Here is a 16,526-nt window from a genome sequence, read left to right on the forward strand (position 1 = left end):
CATTTGATCCCTGGCTAGGAACTCATTGTTCAAACATAACCAAATCTAAAGGATAAAAAAAAGTCTTTTTGTATTTGTTTATAGAAAGCAGCCTCCTGAGGTTCAGAGCAAGGTAAAGAAGATTGGAAGAGGGACATAAAGAGACAATGGGGAATGACCAATACATCTGTAAATTGAAGCTTTTTAACCTGAAGACCTCAAAGTTCCTTTCTGCTCAGCCATTCTGCCTATCTCTTACCTGTAGCTTTTTGCCACACCTCAAATATATTTATGCAATTTTATATGGCCTGATTTTAGTGTATCAATTATGATTTATCATTCCCATAATGCTTTATTTAAAGCACGTTTTGGAATCTTTTTGTTTCTTGAAGTTTTTTTCAATATTGGTATATTCTGGTATAAATGAGAATATCACACTAATATCTTGAATGCTACTACACAGAACTAATCTACTAAATTGGAATTTAGGATTGTTCAAGCTTTTCTTTATAGTCAGAGTAAACTAAGGATCTGATTGATTCTACAATAGAATTAAGAATTACGTCTTGTTATTTTCTTTGTTTCTGTAAATATATAGATTGGAGAAAGGGCAGGGCTGGGTTTAAATTCTGGGAATTTTAAGTAATATTTATTCATTTGTTTATAAAAAATATAATGCCATGGAAACATACAACATGGAATGTCTGTAGAATGGATAGAGATATTTTTGTCTTCCATCACGGATGAGCCTCTGTGAGAAATGACTATAATGCCAGTGGTTTTCTGAAACACAACCAAAACTACTCAGTTATTGACAACTTTACCATGGAACATGTTTCTCCATATTACTAGGAAGGATACTACTAGAAAGTTGGAATTTGTACTTCAATGAAAAATTGTTTGGAAATGAATAAGCAACTATGTTTGAAATAGCAAGAACATATGAGCAATTATGAAAATCAGTGTTATACAGTATATTAGTTTGCTTGGGCTGCCTTAACAAAATACCACTGTGGCTTAAACGACAGAAGTTTATTGGCTCACAGTTCTGAAGATTAGAAGTTCATGATCATAGTGCCTGCAAATTCACTTTCTGACATGGGCTCTCTTCCTGGCTTATAGAAAGCTACCTTCTCACCATGTCTTCATATGGCCTTTACTTAGTTCATGGACACGCATACACACACACACACACACACACAGTGCTCTCTGGTGTCTCTTCTTATAAGGACACTAAATCTATTGAGTCAGGGCCCCGCCCTATGACCTCATTTAACGTTAATTACTTCTTTAGAGGCCCATCTCCAAATACAGTCACACTCACGCAGGGGGTGTCAGGGTTTCAACATACGAATAGTTTTTTTATTTTTAATTAATTTTATTAATTTAATTTAGTTTTCTATTTATTTTTAAAATTTTTAAAAATTTATTCACTCAGTCATATCCAATATTTTTTAGGATCAATTGCCTTCATTTAGGTATACCAAAATCTTGATACTGGTGACTACAGAGAAGAGCTTTGGAGATAGAGGCAGACTTAAGAAAATTGCTGACTGTTAGCTCTTTTTTTCTTTTTTTTTTAATAAATTAATTTTTAAAAATTTATTTATTTTTGGCTGTGTTGGGTCTTCGTTGCTGTGCGCGGGCTTTCTCTGGTTGTGGTGCGCCGGCTTCTCAGTGTGGTGGCTTCTCTTGTTGCGAAGCACAGGCTCTAGGCGCATGGGCTTTAGTAGTCATGGCCGGCAGGCTCAGTAGTTGTGGCGCACGGGCTCTAGGCTCGCCGGCTTCAGTAGTTGTGGCTCGCAGGCTCAGTTGCTCCGCGGCATGTGGGATCTTCCCGGACCAGGGCTAAAAGCCATGTCCCCTGCACTGCATGTGGATTCTTAACCACTGCGCCACCAGCGAAGTCCCCTGACTGTTAGCTCTTAGGTGTGGGTCTCGCAGATAAGGGGAATTTTGTGCAACAGCATCTCAAATACCTTAGGAGGAAGTGTGTGTTTGAAAACTTTCAGAGGTTCCTGTGGTTGCCCACACACCAAAAGGGCATTTCTGAGATGTTTGACCCCCATTTGATGCTCTCTGTATAGCACAGGGAACTATAATCAATATCTTGTAATAATCTATAAGGGAAAAAATCTCTGTATAACCAAAGTTCTCCCATTCGTACCTCTTGCAGAAAAAGTTGTAATTTTTCATTCTTTGCTGGATCCCACAATGTAACGCCACCTCGGCGTCACTAAAGCACTTCACCTGGGTGCCGCGTCCCTCAGCCTTTTGCTGCTGGGCTCTTCTTTTTTCCTGCAGGCAGAGCTTGAGCGTGGGGTCACCATGCCTCTTCCAGTCGAAGTAGACGCAGTAGCTGAGGAAGGCGATGGTGCCATGGGCTGCCAGGAGGCCAAGGACTGCAGATGCAGGACATCCGGCCGCAGGCATCCTGCCGCGGGCATCCCACGAGCCGTGCGTAAGGTGCAGGCCCACGAGCGCGGGGACCCCGGCTGGCCGGATATTTTTTTTAATATTTATCTTATATTGGAATATAGTTGATTAACAATGTTGTGTTAGTTTCAGGTGTACAACCAAGTGATTCAGTTATACATATACATGTATCTATTCTTTTTCAAATTATTTTTCCCATTTAGGTTATTACAGAATATTAGCAGAGTTCCCTGTGCTATACAGTAGGTCCTTGTTATCTATTTTAAATACAGTGGTGTGTATATATCAATCCCAAACTCTCAGTTTATCCCTCCTCCCCACGTTTCCCCTTTGGTAACCATAAGTTTGTTCTCTAAGCCTGTGAGTCTGTTTCTGTCTGGTAAACAATTTCATTTAGATCATTTTTTTAAGATTCCATACATAAGCAATATCATATGATATTTGTCTTTCTTTGTCCGACTTACCTCACTTAGTATGATAATCTCCAGGTCCATCTATGTTGCTGCAAATGGCATTATTTCATTCTTTGTAATGGCTGAGTAATATTCCATTGTATATATGTATCACGTCTTCTTTATCCATTCCTCTGTCGATGGACATTTAGGTTGCTTCCATGTCTTGGCTATTGTGAACAGTGCTGCAATGAACATTAGGGTGCATGTATCGTTTCAAACCATGGTTTTCTCTGGATATATGCCCAGGAGTGGGATTGCTGGATCATATGGTAGTTCTGTTTTTAGTTTTCTAAGGAACCTCCGCATTGTTCTCCATAGTGGCTGTACCAATTTACATTACCACCAAAAGTGTAGGAGGGTTCCGTTTCTTCCACACCCTCTCCAGCATTTATTGTTTCTATACTTTTTGATGATGGCCATTCTGACCAGTGAGAGGTGATATCTCATTGTAGTTTTGATTTGTATTTCTCTAATAATTAGCGATGTTGATCATCTTTTCATGTGCCTCTTAGCCATGTGTATGTCTTCTTTGGAGAAATGTCTGTTTAGGTCTTCCACCCATCTTTGGATTGGGTTGTTTATTTTTCTGATATTGAGCTGCATGTGCTATTTGTAGATTTTGGAGATTAATCCCTTGTCAGTCTCATCATTTGCAAATATCTTCTCCCACTCTGTGGGTTGTTTTTTTCATTTTCTTTATGGTTTCCTTTGCTGTACAAAAGCTTTTGAGTTTAATTAGGTCCCATTTTTAATTTTTGTTTTTATTTCCATTACTCTAGGAGATGGATCGTAAAAGGTATTTCTGTGATTTATGTCCAAGAGTGTTCTTCCAATATTTTCCTCTAAGTGTTTTACAGAATCAGGTCTTACATTAGGTCTTTAATCCATTTTGAGTTTATTTTTGTGTGTGGTGTTAAAGAATGTTCTAACATCATTCTTTTACATGTAGCTGTAGTATGGTCATTTTGACAATATTGATTCTTCCAATCCAAGAACATGGTATATTTTTCCATCTGTTTGTGTCATCTTCGATTCCTTTCATCAGCATTTTATAGTTTTTGGAGTACAGGTCTTTTGCCTCCTTAGGTAGTTTTATTCCTAGGTATTTTATTCTTTTTGATGTGATGGTAAATGGGATTGTTTCCTTAATCTCTCTTTCTGATCTTTCATTTTTAATATATAGAAATGCAAGAGATTTCTGTGTATTAATTTTATATCCTGCAACGTTACTGAATTCATTGATGAGCTCTAGTAGTTTTCTGGTAGTTTCTTTAGGATTTTCTATATATAATGTCACGTCATCTGCAAACAGTGACTGAATCTGAAGAGGACACAAACGTTCAGTCCATAACATGGCAATAAAAGTTTCAAACCTTTACATTATAATATTCTTTTAAAAAGACATACGATTTTGGAAATATTGTTCCAAAATTAATTTGTGATGGTAGAAATTCTTCAGCTTATTCATTTTTGTCTGAAGATTGTAGAAAATTTGGAAAAGGAAAAAAGGAAGGAAAGCAAACAATCACAATCCCCCATAAATCTTTACTCAGGTATAACACCTGTTAATATCTTGATGTGTTTATTTCAAATAGTTTTCTGTGTACAACACTTGAATCAGGTTAAACAAAATTAAGTAGGTTCTTAATTTTAGAATTATATTTACTAATTTGCATGGATAATTTCAAAGAAGAAAAATATGTTACCCCAACTTAATTAAGGGAATTTTATGAGTTTTGTCCCAATACTTCTTTAAATTGCAGTTTCAGATATAATTAACTTATTGATATCTTCCTGTAATCATATTTCCATTGCTTTCATGCCTGTATCGTCTTTCCTACACCACAATGAAATGAAGATTTATGAACTTTTCTTCCCATTCTTATGGAAGACCACCTTTATCCATATAGAATTTTTGATTATCCAAGGACATATCTTGACAAGTGACAATTCGTTTTTACAAATTGGAAAAAGTTGCTCCTTTCTCCAAGTCATTGTGGCCCCTCTAGGACCAATACTTTTGTAGAGGAGCACAGGCCATGATTCAGATCTCACTAACTCTTATTCCTGTATCCTTGTGTTTAGTTTTAAAGATTCCAATCAAAATAATGTTTTCCCAGATCAATTAATTTTATCTTTTTCTTCTCCACCCCTATCAATGTGGTTTTGTTATTTATTTGTAATACAGTAAGTCTGTTTTTCTATAGTTAGTATTCCACTGGGATTCTCCTCACACCTCGCTGAAGTTTTTATAACTTCATATACAGTAAAATCCACTGTGCCATTAGAGTTCTATGAGTTATGACACACTCACATATTCATGTATCCATCACCACAGTCATAATACAAAACAATTTTATTGCCCCCAAATTCTTTTACACTGGTCCTTTGTAGTCAGGCCATTCCCCATTTCCTACTCATAGATATTTGTCACTTTTAACAAAATGCTTAAATTAACTACTCTAAGTAATGTTCTTTAATACTTCTTTTAATTTCTTGTGAAAATGATGATTTTTTACTTGTCATTCTTTATTTCTTAAAGTTGTTTATTCTTTCTACATTGTATCCAATGTGTCATCTACTTTCCACTTCCATACAGCCGTTTACTTCCTTTCCCGTTCTAGGATTTGTCATATTTTAGTTTTTAAACTCTTTCTCACTATTTATTCATTCATATTTCTTTTATTTGGTTTTGAATACCATTATTTTTCCATCATCTTGAATTGAATTTCAATGTTATTTACTTTTATCCCTATGTAATCACCTGAAAAGTTAGGGCTACACATTATTTAAAATATGCTTTGTATATATCACATTGATATTTTTTGTGTTTTGACTCTAACTGTGGTCTTCTAATTATTCATTATGTCTGGATCTTTGTTAGATTTTTTTCTCAGACATTGATGTCCTTTATTCTTAATAATTTTCTTTATTATCTATCTCTTTTACATTCAGTTTTCCAAATATCTAATATTTCAGATTTCACATTTTCTTTAAGTATTGGGGTGGCAGTGGTGGATAATACAGATTGTTTAAAATTATATTTTAATTGCTACATTAACTTCTAAGCATTTTAAAAATGTATTATTTGCAAGACTTTAAATTTTCCTCATCCTTCTACTCTTCCTCCTTCTTGCCTCTTTTCCCCATTTCTATAGAAAATGATCCATAGTCCCCATTTATTTTGTTGTTACTCATTTTTGTTTTTGTTGTTGATTTTTGATCAGAAGAAACTAATATCTAGATAAGCTGTCTGTCTGAAGATCATGTATATGGGTTCTTCTTGACCCTCTCCATATTTACCTAGGTCCTATTTGAATATAACTAATAACTTTACTGAAGAATATCTGTTGTATAGTCATTATTCAGACATTTACCTGCCTGTGAGGGGAGGGAAGAACCTATGGATATGGTTAATGGCAGTCTGTGAAACTTTTCTTTGAGTTTCTCTAAATACTATCAAAATTGTTTGAACATCTCTACTCCTTTCCATCCACAAAGTGGTGCGTGTGTGCCTTGACTCACTTTGCGGTGAGATGACAGAATTAAATTTAAATTAATTTTATCTACCTTCCAACTCAGAGCTTTCTTATGGTCTACCACTATAATTTTGATAAATAAGGTGTTTACACAGTTACCTGCTGTCCACCCTTACCATTCAATCTTATCTTTCTTATTTAGGGATCTAAGTCAATAGGCAAAAATGGTGGTGTGTAGTCAGGCAGTTTGTCCTTTTGTTCCACTACCCTATTCCTGATGAAATAGATGGAAAAGATATCATCCTGTGTCTTCTGTACAACACACACATACACAATTCTTATTACTCTATGTTGAAAAGTGTTTGGAAGGTCTTTTGGAATTTCTTCCCACAAATTTTATCATATCTTTGAGTGGGAACTTAGTATCATTTCTGCTATCCTCTTCAGTTTGCTCCAAACTCTATTTCAACTAATACATTTGTGCTGAGACTGGAGGCATTCCCTGTTTTAGTTTAGATGATTTTTTCACTTCTTCTTTTTTTTTTTTTTCACTTCTTATATTTTAATTTTATTCAGTTTAAATGAAGAAAACTTTACAAACATGCATAAATACCAATTAGTTTTTTATTTAATTCTCATCTTCTAACTTTTAAATTCAACAACCTTATGGATAATCATTTTCTTAAAAATTTACTTTTTATTGTTTCTGTTGAAAAAAATAAACCTAATAAACTTTAGCAATCCATTTCAAATCTATGTTTTGTAATACTCTGGTGTTAGCCAGCCCAAAAAGTATATCTAAGTATTCCAGTTTGTGTTTATAAGGAATTAAATTGGTTAGGGTTGTAGCTTTAGATTTAAGAAATTAAATATAGGAAAAAAAATACACACAAAAATAATACCTTTAAAGTTACTCTAATTCTGAAGGCCTCAAAAACTTTAGGGGTAAATTATAGAGTTAAGAAATAGTAATGAATTCGTTTTTTGAAATAAATGTCTTCTGTTTTGTAGATTTGTCTCTGGATTGACACAAGTGTATACATATACACATGTCTATTTATAAACATATGTTTACATTTATATATAAATATATAAACATATATATTTTGTTATACACCTATACATAGAATTTATAGATACGTATGTAAAACAACAAGCCACAGACTCTGTTTTCTCATTAGTCATAGTAGCAAATAGATATATTTATTCCATGGTATTTACAAGAGCATTTTGCTACATTACTGTCTAATTGAAATGAGAAAATTGGACCAATTACATTTCTGATTAGTGTAGGATATCACAATGGACATTTTGTATATATGAAGAATGTTGTCGAACCCAAATTTGTGTGCTTCAGGCACAGTGAGGACAAACAAGCCAAACCATCAAAGTTTAACACAGAGAAAGGTTTATTGCAAGGGCCAAGCAAGGAGTACAGGTGGCTCATGCTCAAAAGACTCACATTCCCCAATGGTTTTCAGGGAAGAGTTTTCAAAGATAAAATTTGGGGTGAGGGCTGCAGGGTGTGTGACTTTCTTCTGATTGGTTGGTGGTGAGGTATTAGGGTGGTGTTCCAGGAATCTTGTGCTCAACCTAAAGTTACTTTCCACATGGGTGGGGGCCTTAGTTCCTATAGAACTTAAAGATAGGAGTCAGAATATTATGTATATCCATTGAAGAGGAACTAGGACCCTGCTTTATCATTTCACTATTGTTTCTTGACTGCTTTTTCTTTGATTTTGCATTTCCTCACTTCCATAATTAGTAACTCTTGGGATCTGCCCTTTGGAACTCAGGGAAGGTCTAGGATGCTGAAGCCTTTTTCCTACAAAAAATAAATAGGGGACACAGAAAGGCATTTGTACCTGGGAGGGTCCTGCAGGGCCCTGCTCAGTTTCAAGAATATGGGCCTAAAGAGAGGATAATAACAACATGCTATAAATATATAGGGATTTCTTGGCCATTTAAAACTAATTACTTTTTCCATTTTAATTGATGTTCATACAGCTTTTATTTTCAACTCAGAAGTTTCCGCAGAATCACAGTCCAATGAAGACATGGTGGGAATTTTAACTGAAATTTTATGATTTGTTTCTATTGCACCTGGATATTAAGGCCCATTAAATATGTGGCTATCTGCTATGTCAGTTTTCCCCATATTGTGCCTCAGGAAACTTCCCTCTTCAGAATTCTTCAATTTGTATTGTTTTGTCAGGCCTGTTTGTGAGATTTTCAAATATTGAAAAATTGCAATTGTTAGGATTAATTTTCAACATTAACCTAAACTCACACATTTAGGAGCTGTACCATATGTTAGAAATTTTTACCTTGTTATAACCATGTGGTATTGGAAGCAAGTCTAACTTTTTAGCCATACTTTAAAACTGGAGTTTCCATGTTTAGTAATAGTGAGTTCTTGCTGATTATGTCAGCTGAACCAGTTATAAAAAAAATTGCAAACTTGTACACAAAGTCTCAGTTATGGTTTCTCAAACACCAGAGTAAAATTTCATTAACTCCTTGTTTGTATTTCTTCTGTCAAAGTAGTGTTTTTTGACCACTAACTGAAAACTGCCTTGGTCTGAAATTACTGAAATATTTTTATTGTATTAAAGTCATTTCACTGTATTATCATAATGGGTTTGTCACTAATTTCAAATGGCAGCATTTTCTATTTCATCAACATATACTCAGTATTTAATATTGAAATTGAGCAGGACCCTGTGGGGCCCTCCCATGTACAAATGCTTTCCAGGTCCCCTGATTCTTATTTGTAGGAAATAGGATTCCTTCAGCCTCCTTGACCTTCCCTGAGTTCCAAAGATCAGATTCAAACAGTTGTTTATCAGGGAAGGAGGGGAATGAAGAAACAGAGGAGGAACAGTCAAGAAACAATAGTTCAGGGATAAAGCAGGGTCCTGGTTCCCCCTCAAGGAATATACATAACAATATATTTGAGTTCTTTTGCAGGAACTAAGGCCCCCACACAGGTGGAGGGTGGTAACTTCAGGCTGAGCACAAGATTCCTGGAACACTGCATTGTTACCTCAGCACCAGCCAATCAGAAGAAAGTCTGCACACAGTAGAAGATAACGAAGACTCTGACTCCCTCCCCAAATGATTACCTGTAATTAACTTCTCCTTTCTCCCTTTAAAAACTTTCACTGTCTCGCAGAATCTTTGAAGTTGATTCTTGGACTTGGGTCTGCCTTCTACGCAGATTGCCTACCTCCAACCTTTCCTTTCCACCAACACTTGTCTCTTGAGTATTGGCTTTTGAGTGGCAAGCAGCCGAACCTGAGTTTGGTAACAATATGATAACTGCCACTTAGTAGAAATACAAGTAAACATTTGTTGAATAAATAACAATAAGTGATTGGAAAAAAGTAATGAATTTGGCTAAAAATAATATTCTTTATGCTTTTTTCTCCAAACATCAAAACAGTGAATGATAAGTAAAAATATTGTATAAGCTTAAGGCAATATAATAAGCATTCAACTTAAGCAGCCTAGTAAGATTTAGAAAGTGCTCTAAAAATTTAGATATAACTATTTTTCATAAATATACCTTACAATTCAAGCTAATGTTGGATTTGGTGTTTGTTCTTTTCTACTGGTGCTAATAAAATATAATGGGTATAATTAGAGTGTATTTGGTTTTCACTCAAAATTGATAATTTTATTAATGAGAATTTAAATGATTAACCCATAAAAGAAAGAATAAACATGCATATTTTTTCCCGATTATTTTCTCCAGGAAAAATACAGAAGTGTAGCATTTAGCTTGAACTCTATGTTTTCCTCATTTTTCATCTGTGCTACTTTGGTTAATAATAGGGTGATTTTATTTACATTTGTCCATTGGATTCTCTTTTTAGTTAGGACAATATTTGAGCTAGTGTTACATAAAAAGTTAAAATATCTAAAATTAAACATAGTAAAAGAATTTAAATGGATTTCCAGTGTAATTACCAAAATTGTTTTTTCATTCATTCAATCTTCTGTCATGTTTTCTTTTAATTGGCTAAATACCATTTATAACATTGTTTTTTCACAGGATAGAAAACAAAGTGTTCCATAGAGGGGAAAAATGCAAATAAGAAAGTCTGTACCATATTTGTACTCTTATAAGAGAGTAATTAGCTGAAAATAATTAGCTGAAAATCATAAAATGGTATCCAGAGAATACCACTTTTTCAAGATTGTGACAAAAGCTTTTACCAAAATAGGCCAAAAATCTTTGGTAAAATACACATGAAAAATCTTAGTAGTAAAATAAACCACAAAAATAGGAGTGCTAAATGTGGGTTTTCAGATCACTTGATTGTACCCTTACCTCTTGCATTTGAACATGAAAATGACTATTTTCAGTATATAAAACATTTTCAGTAAAGTCAATAATGAACCAAAAATATAACTTTTCCAAACCCATGACTTCACTGAATTTATTGGATTTGTGCTCTATAGATAGATATAATTGTGTATTTTGTAAAACTGGTAGCTAGTTAAACACTAATAAAGGAAAAGCTAAAGCATCAAAAAAAGTTTCCACCTCTATAGGGAAAACAAGACTTGGGTCATTAGACTTTAATAGCCTTAAATGTCTTGGGACAATGAAACAATTACCACTTGGAGAAAATTATTTAGCTAGCTGTGAAAGCTATTCAGGAGAGGCTAAATACTTACAAATGTTTTTCAGATTTGGCCTGTGAGTTTAATGGCCATCTCTGGACAGATGATCAGCCTTAATATTGAAATTGCTCTGCAGAGTGTGAAGCTTGTCCTAGAAAAGTAGGCAAAATCTTTTGGCGCTCTTACCAAATATAAAAATACTGAGTGGTGTGTCCAATCACTGTCTCACATGTGCACATATTTGAAATATAGGAAGGCACAGAAACAATTTCAACTAAGTCAATAATTGTGATTCTAAGTCCTTGAAAGGCCGGTTTCAACTTTCTCCCTTGATATATGAGTCTTTCCAAAGCATAACCATACTGGTTCAGTAAAAATCTGATACTATTGTGTCTTTTGGAGGAAATACTTCCTAAGAATTCTGAGCCTTCTTTCTCTTGTGATTATCAGCACAATGATCTTTTTAAAACTTTCATAGTTTCGTAGCTTTCTACAAATTTCTGTATCTCACCAAAAATCACATATCTTATATGTGACATATACTCCAACGTCTCTGAAATAGGTTCTTAGGATAATTACTCAGGTTTTTAAAAGAGCACTGAGAATCATCAGAGGATCTTTTACACATGGGGCCAGCACAGTTAATTTGTATATCAGGACCCACAAAATGGCAGCTGCCCCAGAGTCTGCACTTATGGAAAACACCTGTCAAAAAAACCTAATATACGCCAATCACAATTCACCTAACTCAGCTTTAGCTAGCTTACCTTACTCTAGGAAATAGGACCTGCTAGCCTTCTCAGGAAACCTCTGACCTCCTAGCCAACCATGCCCTATTTCCATATTGCCTCTTCACCTCTTTAAAATGTTGTTGTCCCAAATCCCTGGAGAACAGTGCTCCACTGCTTATGAGGTGCTGTACTCCCTCAATTTATGGATTGCTTTCCCTTGAATAAAGGACAACAAATTCATTACTAAATTGTTTTAGTTTTGTCATTTGACAATTTTGTCAAAGAGGTGGGACCTGAAGACAGCTACTAAAGATTCTGGGGAAGGCTTCTACACGCACCTGTAAGTACCTCAGAGCCCTATTTTGTTGAGCCTCTTTGACTGCTCTCTGGAATCCTCGGTAAGCTTTACTTATCAATATTTTGTGTTCTGAGCTCTTTTAGTTGGTTTGTCATAATCCTTCCAGGTAGAAAATGTGGTGTGAGAGACCCTAGATTTTTCACAGGGTAAAAATAGATGTGTGAGAGGCTCTAGGTTTTTATGGTGTACTTAGTGGCCTACAATTGGGTTTTTGGCAGAACTCTTCTGCAAGGTAAGTGTCTTTGAGAGGTAGCTCCTGACGGGTCTCAGGAACTGTGCTCAGGCATCTAGAAACAGTAAATCTGATTGAATTCAGGAGGGTTACTTCAAGAGAAAATAATGGGTACTCCTCAGTCTAAAGCAAGCAAGATAGCAGCTGTGAGGAGACTCACAAAACTTTGAGGTACGTCCACAGCATAAACTGCTGGGGGACTTGGGGAAATAAGACAAGATATTTGGAGTCTTTTTGACCAACAGCACATCAAAATCTAAGTAGGCCTAAGTTTGACTATTAAAAGCCAGTAGGAAGTCTGCTACTATAATGAAATTTTCTTATGAAACAAATAGCAAATCTATTGCTTATGGGATTCTCGGAAACCAAAGACACAATATTGGTGGGCACTAGTTGAGCACTTAAAAGTTGTTATAGTTAGGTGGTAATAACTCTAAGCCTCCCTTGCTGGGTTAAGTTGGTCACTGAATGGGTTAGATTTGCACTAGGTTACCCACCAAACTGAAGGAAATTTCCATACAACAAGGTATATTATAAAGCACCAGAAAATCCCCTACCCAGTGGCATATCCTTCGTAGGTATTAATCCTCCAAGAGACCCTAAGCTTAGCTAAAGAAATAGGATCCTCAACTTACAAAGAATAAGGTACGTAACCTCCGGCACACCTGCATATTTTATGTCTAAGAACTGGGGTCTTAGAAGCTGTAGACATCTACAAAAATGGCAAAATCTTACTAAGACAACCTAGAATTGCAATGGTCATGATGGGGAATGTTCCAGTTAGTAAAGATAGTTCATTTAAGAAGTGCACTTGAAAATAAGTGTTCCTCAATCAGACAAACAAAAGGAGGTACCTATTTTAATTGGCATGCAGGAGCCTCCAAAAGTCTTCAAGATTCCAAAATAGCTTCATTGGAAGATTCATTGCAAAAGGCTAAAAAAAATTAAGACACAAGAGGTACCTAAAACTAAAAGTCTGATATGACTCCTACTACTCCACTCTATCTTTACCTGAATACTCACAGTCTGTTGATCCTTTATCTGAAATTTCTTTACACTCTGAAGAGACTATAAGACTGTAAACAAAAGCCCACCAAGTTAGTGGTGCCTCCTGTTGGCACCTTCCAGTGATGATAAGACTCCCGGAGCTTCTCCAGTAAACTAGTACCTGTTATTCCATTAAACAACCAAGGAAAAACTAAAATTAAAATTAGGGGGAAAAAAGGAGGCTACCTGGAAACTAGATGAATGAAAAATTTTTTTAATCTACAACAAAAATATTAGTAAAAAGTTTAAGCCATGTGAGAAGATAACCCTAACTTATTCCATCTGTCAGAAACACAATGTGTATCCAGCTGTTCTTCCAAGCTCAGTTTTGCATTATCATACCTGTCTTATGGCTAAATTTTCTAAATGAAAGCTGTAAGGTCTCTGTTTGCATCTGTTTATGTATGTCTATGTGTATATGTTATAGATGTGTGATGTGTTTCTATCTCTGAATGCTATTGCCAAAATTAATTTGTAAAAAGCTCTATTTAATTGACTTAAAGGTAAACCAGTGCTATATAAATTAAGCAGTCTCAAAAATAAAAACTAACCCAAATGTTTTTAAGTTCACGTGATTTAGAATAATCTTTGATAAATAAAAGCTAGATTTTTTGTTGGTTTAATTAAAATAGGCATGTATTTAGAGTTATCAGTAATAAATATAATGTAGACATACAATTTTTATTCTACCTAGGCTTACTAAAAGTCAAATAAGCTCATGTTATCTCTGTTGTAAAATTTGTCCACACAAAAGATAAGATAATGGTTAGCTGTTTAATGTGAAATTTTTACAAATAAACATAATTTTTAATTAGTAAATTAAATATCTGTAAGATAAAACTTTATAAATGATTTTTTCAACCATAATTATGCTTTATGTTAGGTCTACTTAAAAAGAGTTTCCAAATCTTTTTGGTAATTTGAAACGTTCAAGTTACACTGAGATAAATTAAATGGGAGATATTCTTTGAATATCTAGATCATTTTCAAATAAGATAAAATATTGACACATTAACTACTGAATACAGGTTTATCTACTTTTGACTTCCATTTACAGAGGAATTAAAATATTTGGTTTTATTAGTAAACGTGTTTTATGATACATTAAAAATTTACTATGAGGAAGAATATATTTCTAAAAATTATGAAATGTATTTATGAATTTGCCAATTCACAGAATGGTAGTGTTACAGTCCACAATCACTTACTTCTTAGTTTTCACTAGGCATAAATGATTCTAGGGATTAAGAATTCTAATAAGTATATGTAGTTAAAGCTACTTAGAAATAACAGGATAAAAGAAATGATCATGTATGAAAAGTAGGTAAGGGAGATAAAATGACCGTTCTGGAATGAGAAAAATGAAAAACATAGGACAAAATCTGAATGGATATTTTAAAACCTTGTAGCTTTGTGGAAAAGAAATCTTGGGAAAGGAATTTTATGTGTGGTCAAACTGGCTCAGATTGGAATGGATTTAATTACGTTTTTGAAAAATTAAAATTTTGTTTTCTGTCTGTTAAAAAGACAAAGTTTTATTAGATTATTGGTCTGTTCTTATCATGAAATTGTAAACAAAGATTTTTCTTTACCTTTTAAGTAATCTGCCTGGACAGCGAAGATTTTCTTATCAAAATAATTTATTGTGCTTCATGTTGTCTTTATCAGATCTTGGATTACTTGAGAAAATCCAGTATTTTCATTATTAAGAGAGCTAAGTTCTTTTCACAACTACGTAATCTTCTGTATTCACCTTTAACATCTTCTTTTGTCACTTTGGTGACTTGAATTTCCATGACACTCAAAATAGTGTTTCATTAACTTGTACTAGAAGGCCCATCTTCCAGCAAACATTCCAATAATTTTAAAGATAAAATTTTATCAGAGAGGATAAAAAGCTTTTATATTTGTACAAGGCATCTAAATAGAAGAAAAAAATAACCAAGACCTGTGCCAATCTTGAGTCATTTGTCATGGGGTCTTTGTCAACAGGATTGTACTGTTCTTTTACATGATGAAAGATTATTTCTGTGGCACATGTTAGAGCAAGTCTTGAGATTATGGCAATAGAAGGATTTACCATTCCTTCTGACTATGTATTCTAAAGATTGGTATATTGAAGCTGTTATTGAGGGCAGCATAAACGGACCTAAAGGGAAAACAGGAATAGTAATGTTCTCCCAGTGACAGCAGACTTGTGGAGCACCCCCCATCTTCCTTGGGACACATCTTAGTTCTGGTCCCAGCAGCAAGTAGTGAGAGGGACCCAGGACAGACTCCTTGGAGCTGATGAGAACAGTGCTTTCTTTCCTGATTTGCTCTAAGCACTTGTGCAGCTCCCAGATGGAAGCTTTAGGAAATGAAAGTAATTTCTCTCCCTTAAGAGCTATTTGGCAGACTGACCAAAATTTTCAGATGATTATGTGACAGAATAATTGTCACAAATAAATCTTACGAATTGAATAAGTAGACCAGAGATTCTTAAACTATTGAAAGTTTTAGTATGTTAGAGGAAATGGCTTCTTGAGACAAAGAAATATGGTTTCTGAGTCCTAAACATCTGACATTATGTTTATTGTTTGGGTTTTGTTTTTTTTTTGTACTTCAAGATAGCAAATGGCCCATTCTAGTTCTACATTATTATAAGACACAGACTAATTACTTACTATCTTGAAATTTCCCATTTCAGAAGAGGGTATTGATAATCTTGGTATAATCAAATACACCATAAAGTATCTTGGATTTGCATATGTGTGTTTGTGTGTGTGTTTTTTTCTTATAATGAAAGAACAGTTTTTTGCCAAAGTCAAATCCAAATTTTCACCGAATTCTCATTTAGCCTTCAAATTAAAACATAAAAGAATAGAATTTTAGTAAAAATATTGCAATGCATTGAGTTTAATAAGGGAATTTCACTATATTAGCTGGTTCAATCCTTAAATGTGTAAGTTTTAATATATATTTTTCAAAATTTTTATTGGAATATAGTTGATTTACAATGTTGTGTTTCAGGTGTACAGCAAAGTGAATCAGTTATACATATACATCTATCCAGTCTTTTTCAGATTCTTTCCCATATAAGTCATTAAAGAATATTGAGTAGAGTTCCCTGTGCTATACAGTAGGTCCTTATTAGTTATCTACTTTATATATAGTAGTGTGGATATGTTAATCCCA

General features: G+C 34.4%; 1 protein-coding gene across 1 annotated transcript; it reads right to left on the reverse strand.

The window, feature by feature from the left end:
- Positions 1-1,255: 1,255 nt before the first annotated feature.
- On the reverse strand, positions 1,256-5,592 carry LOC149749626 (TOMM20-like protein 1). The gene is made up of 3 exons (XM_089909223.1): positions 2,241-5,592; positions 2,116-2,205; positions 1,256-2,059 (listed from the first exon to the last, which is right to left on the reverse strand). Exons 1-3 carry the CDS (start codon positions 2,410-2,412, stop codon positions 1,905-1,907), a joined length of 417 nt encoding a protein of 138 aa, XP_089765349.1. The 5' UTR covers positions 2,413-5,592; the 3' UTR covers positions 1,256-1,904.
- Positions 5,593-16,526: the final 10,934 nt, after the last annotated feature.

This window comes from Delphinapterus leucas, chromosome 3 (assembly GCF_059928025.1).
Source record: "Delphinapterus leucas isolate spDelLeu-1000000601 "Yukka" chromosome 3, BTC_Dleu_Yukka2, whole genome shotgun sequence".
In the NCBI taxonomy this organism is placed as follows: Eukaryota; Metazoa; Chordata; class Mammalia; order Artiodactyla; family Monodontidae; genus Delphinapterus; species Delphinapterus leucas.

Bases quoted from the DNA above. Each gene is read 5' to 3' on its own strand.
- LOC149749626 (XM_089909223.1), bottom strand. From the start codon at position 2,412: ATGCCTGCGGCCGGATGTCCTGCATCTGCAGTCCTTGGCCTCCTGGCA. The intron at 2,206-2,240 runs GCGGCACCCAGG...AGTGACGCCGAG, and splicing joins GCAGCAAAAGGCTGAGGGAC to GTGGCGTTACATTGTGGGAT. The intron at 2,060-2,115 runs ATTTTTTCCCTT...CTGTGCTATACA, and splicing joins AGAACTTTGGTTATACAGAG to GAGAGCATCAAATGGGGGTC.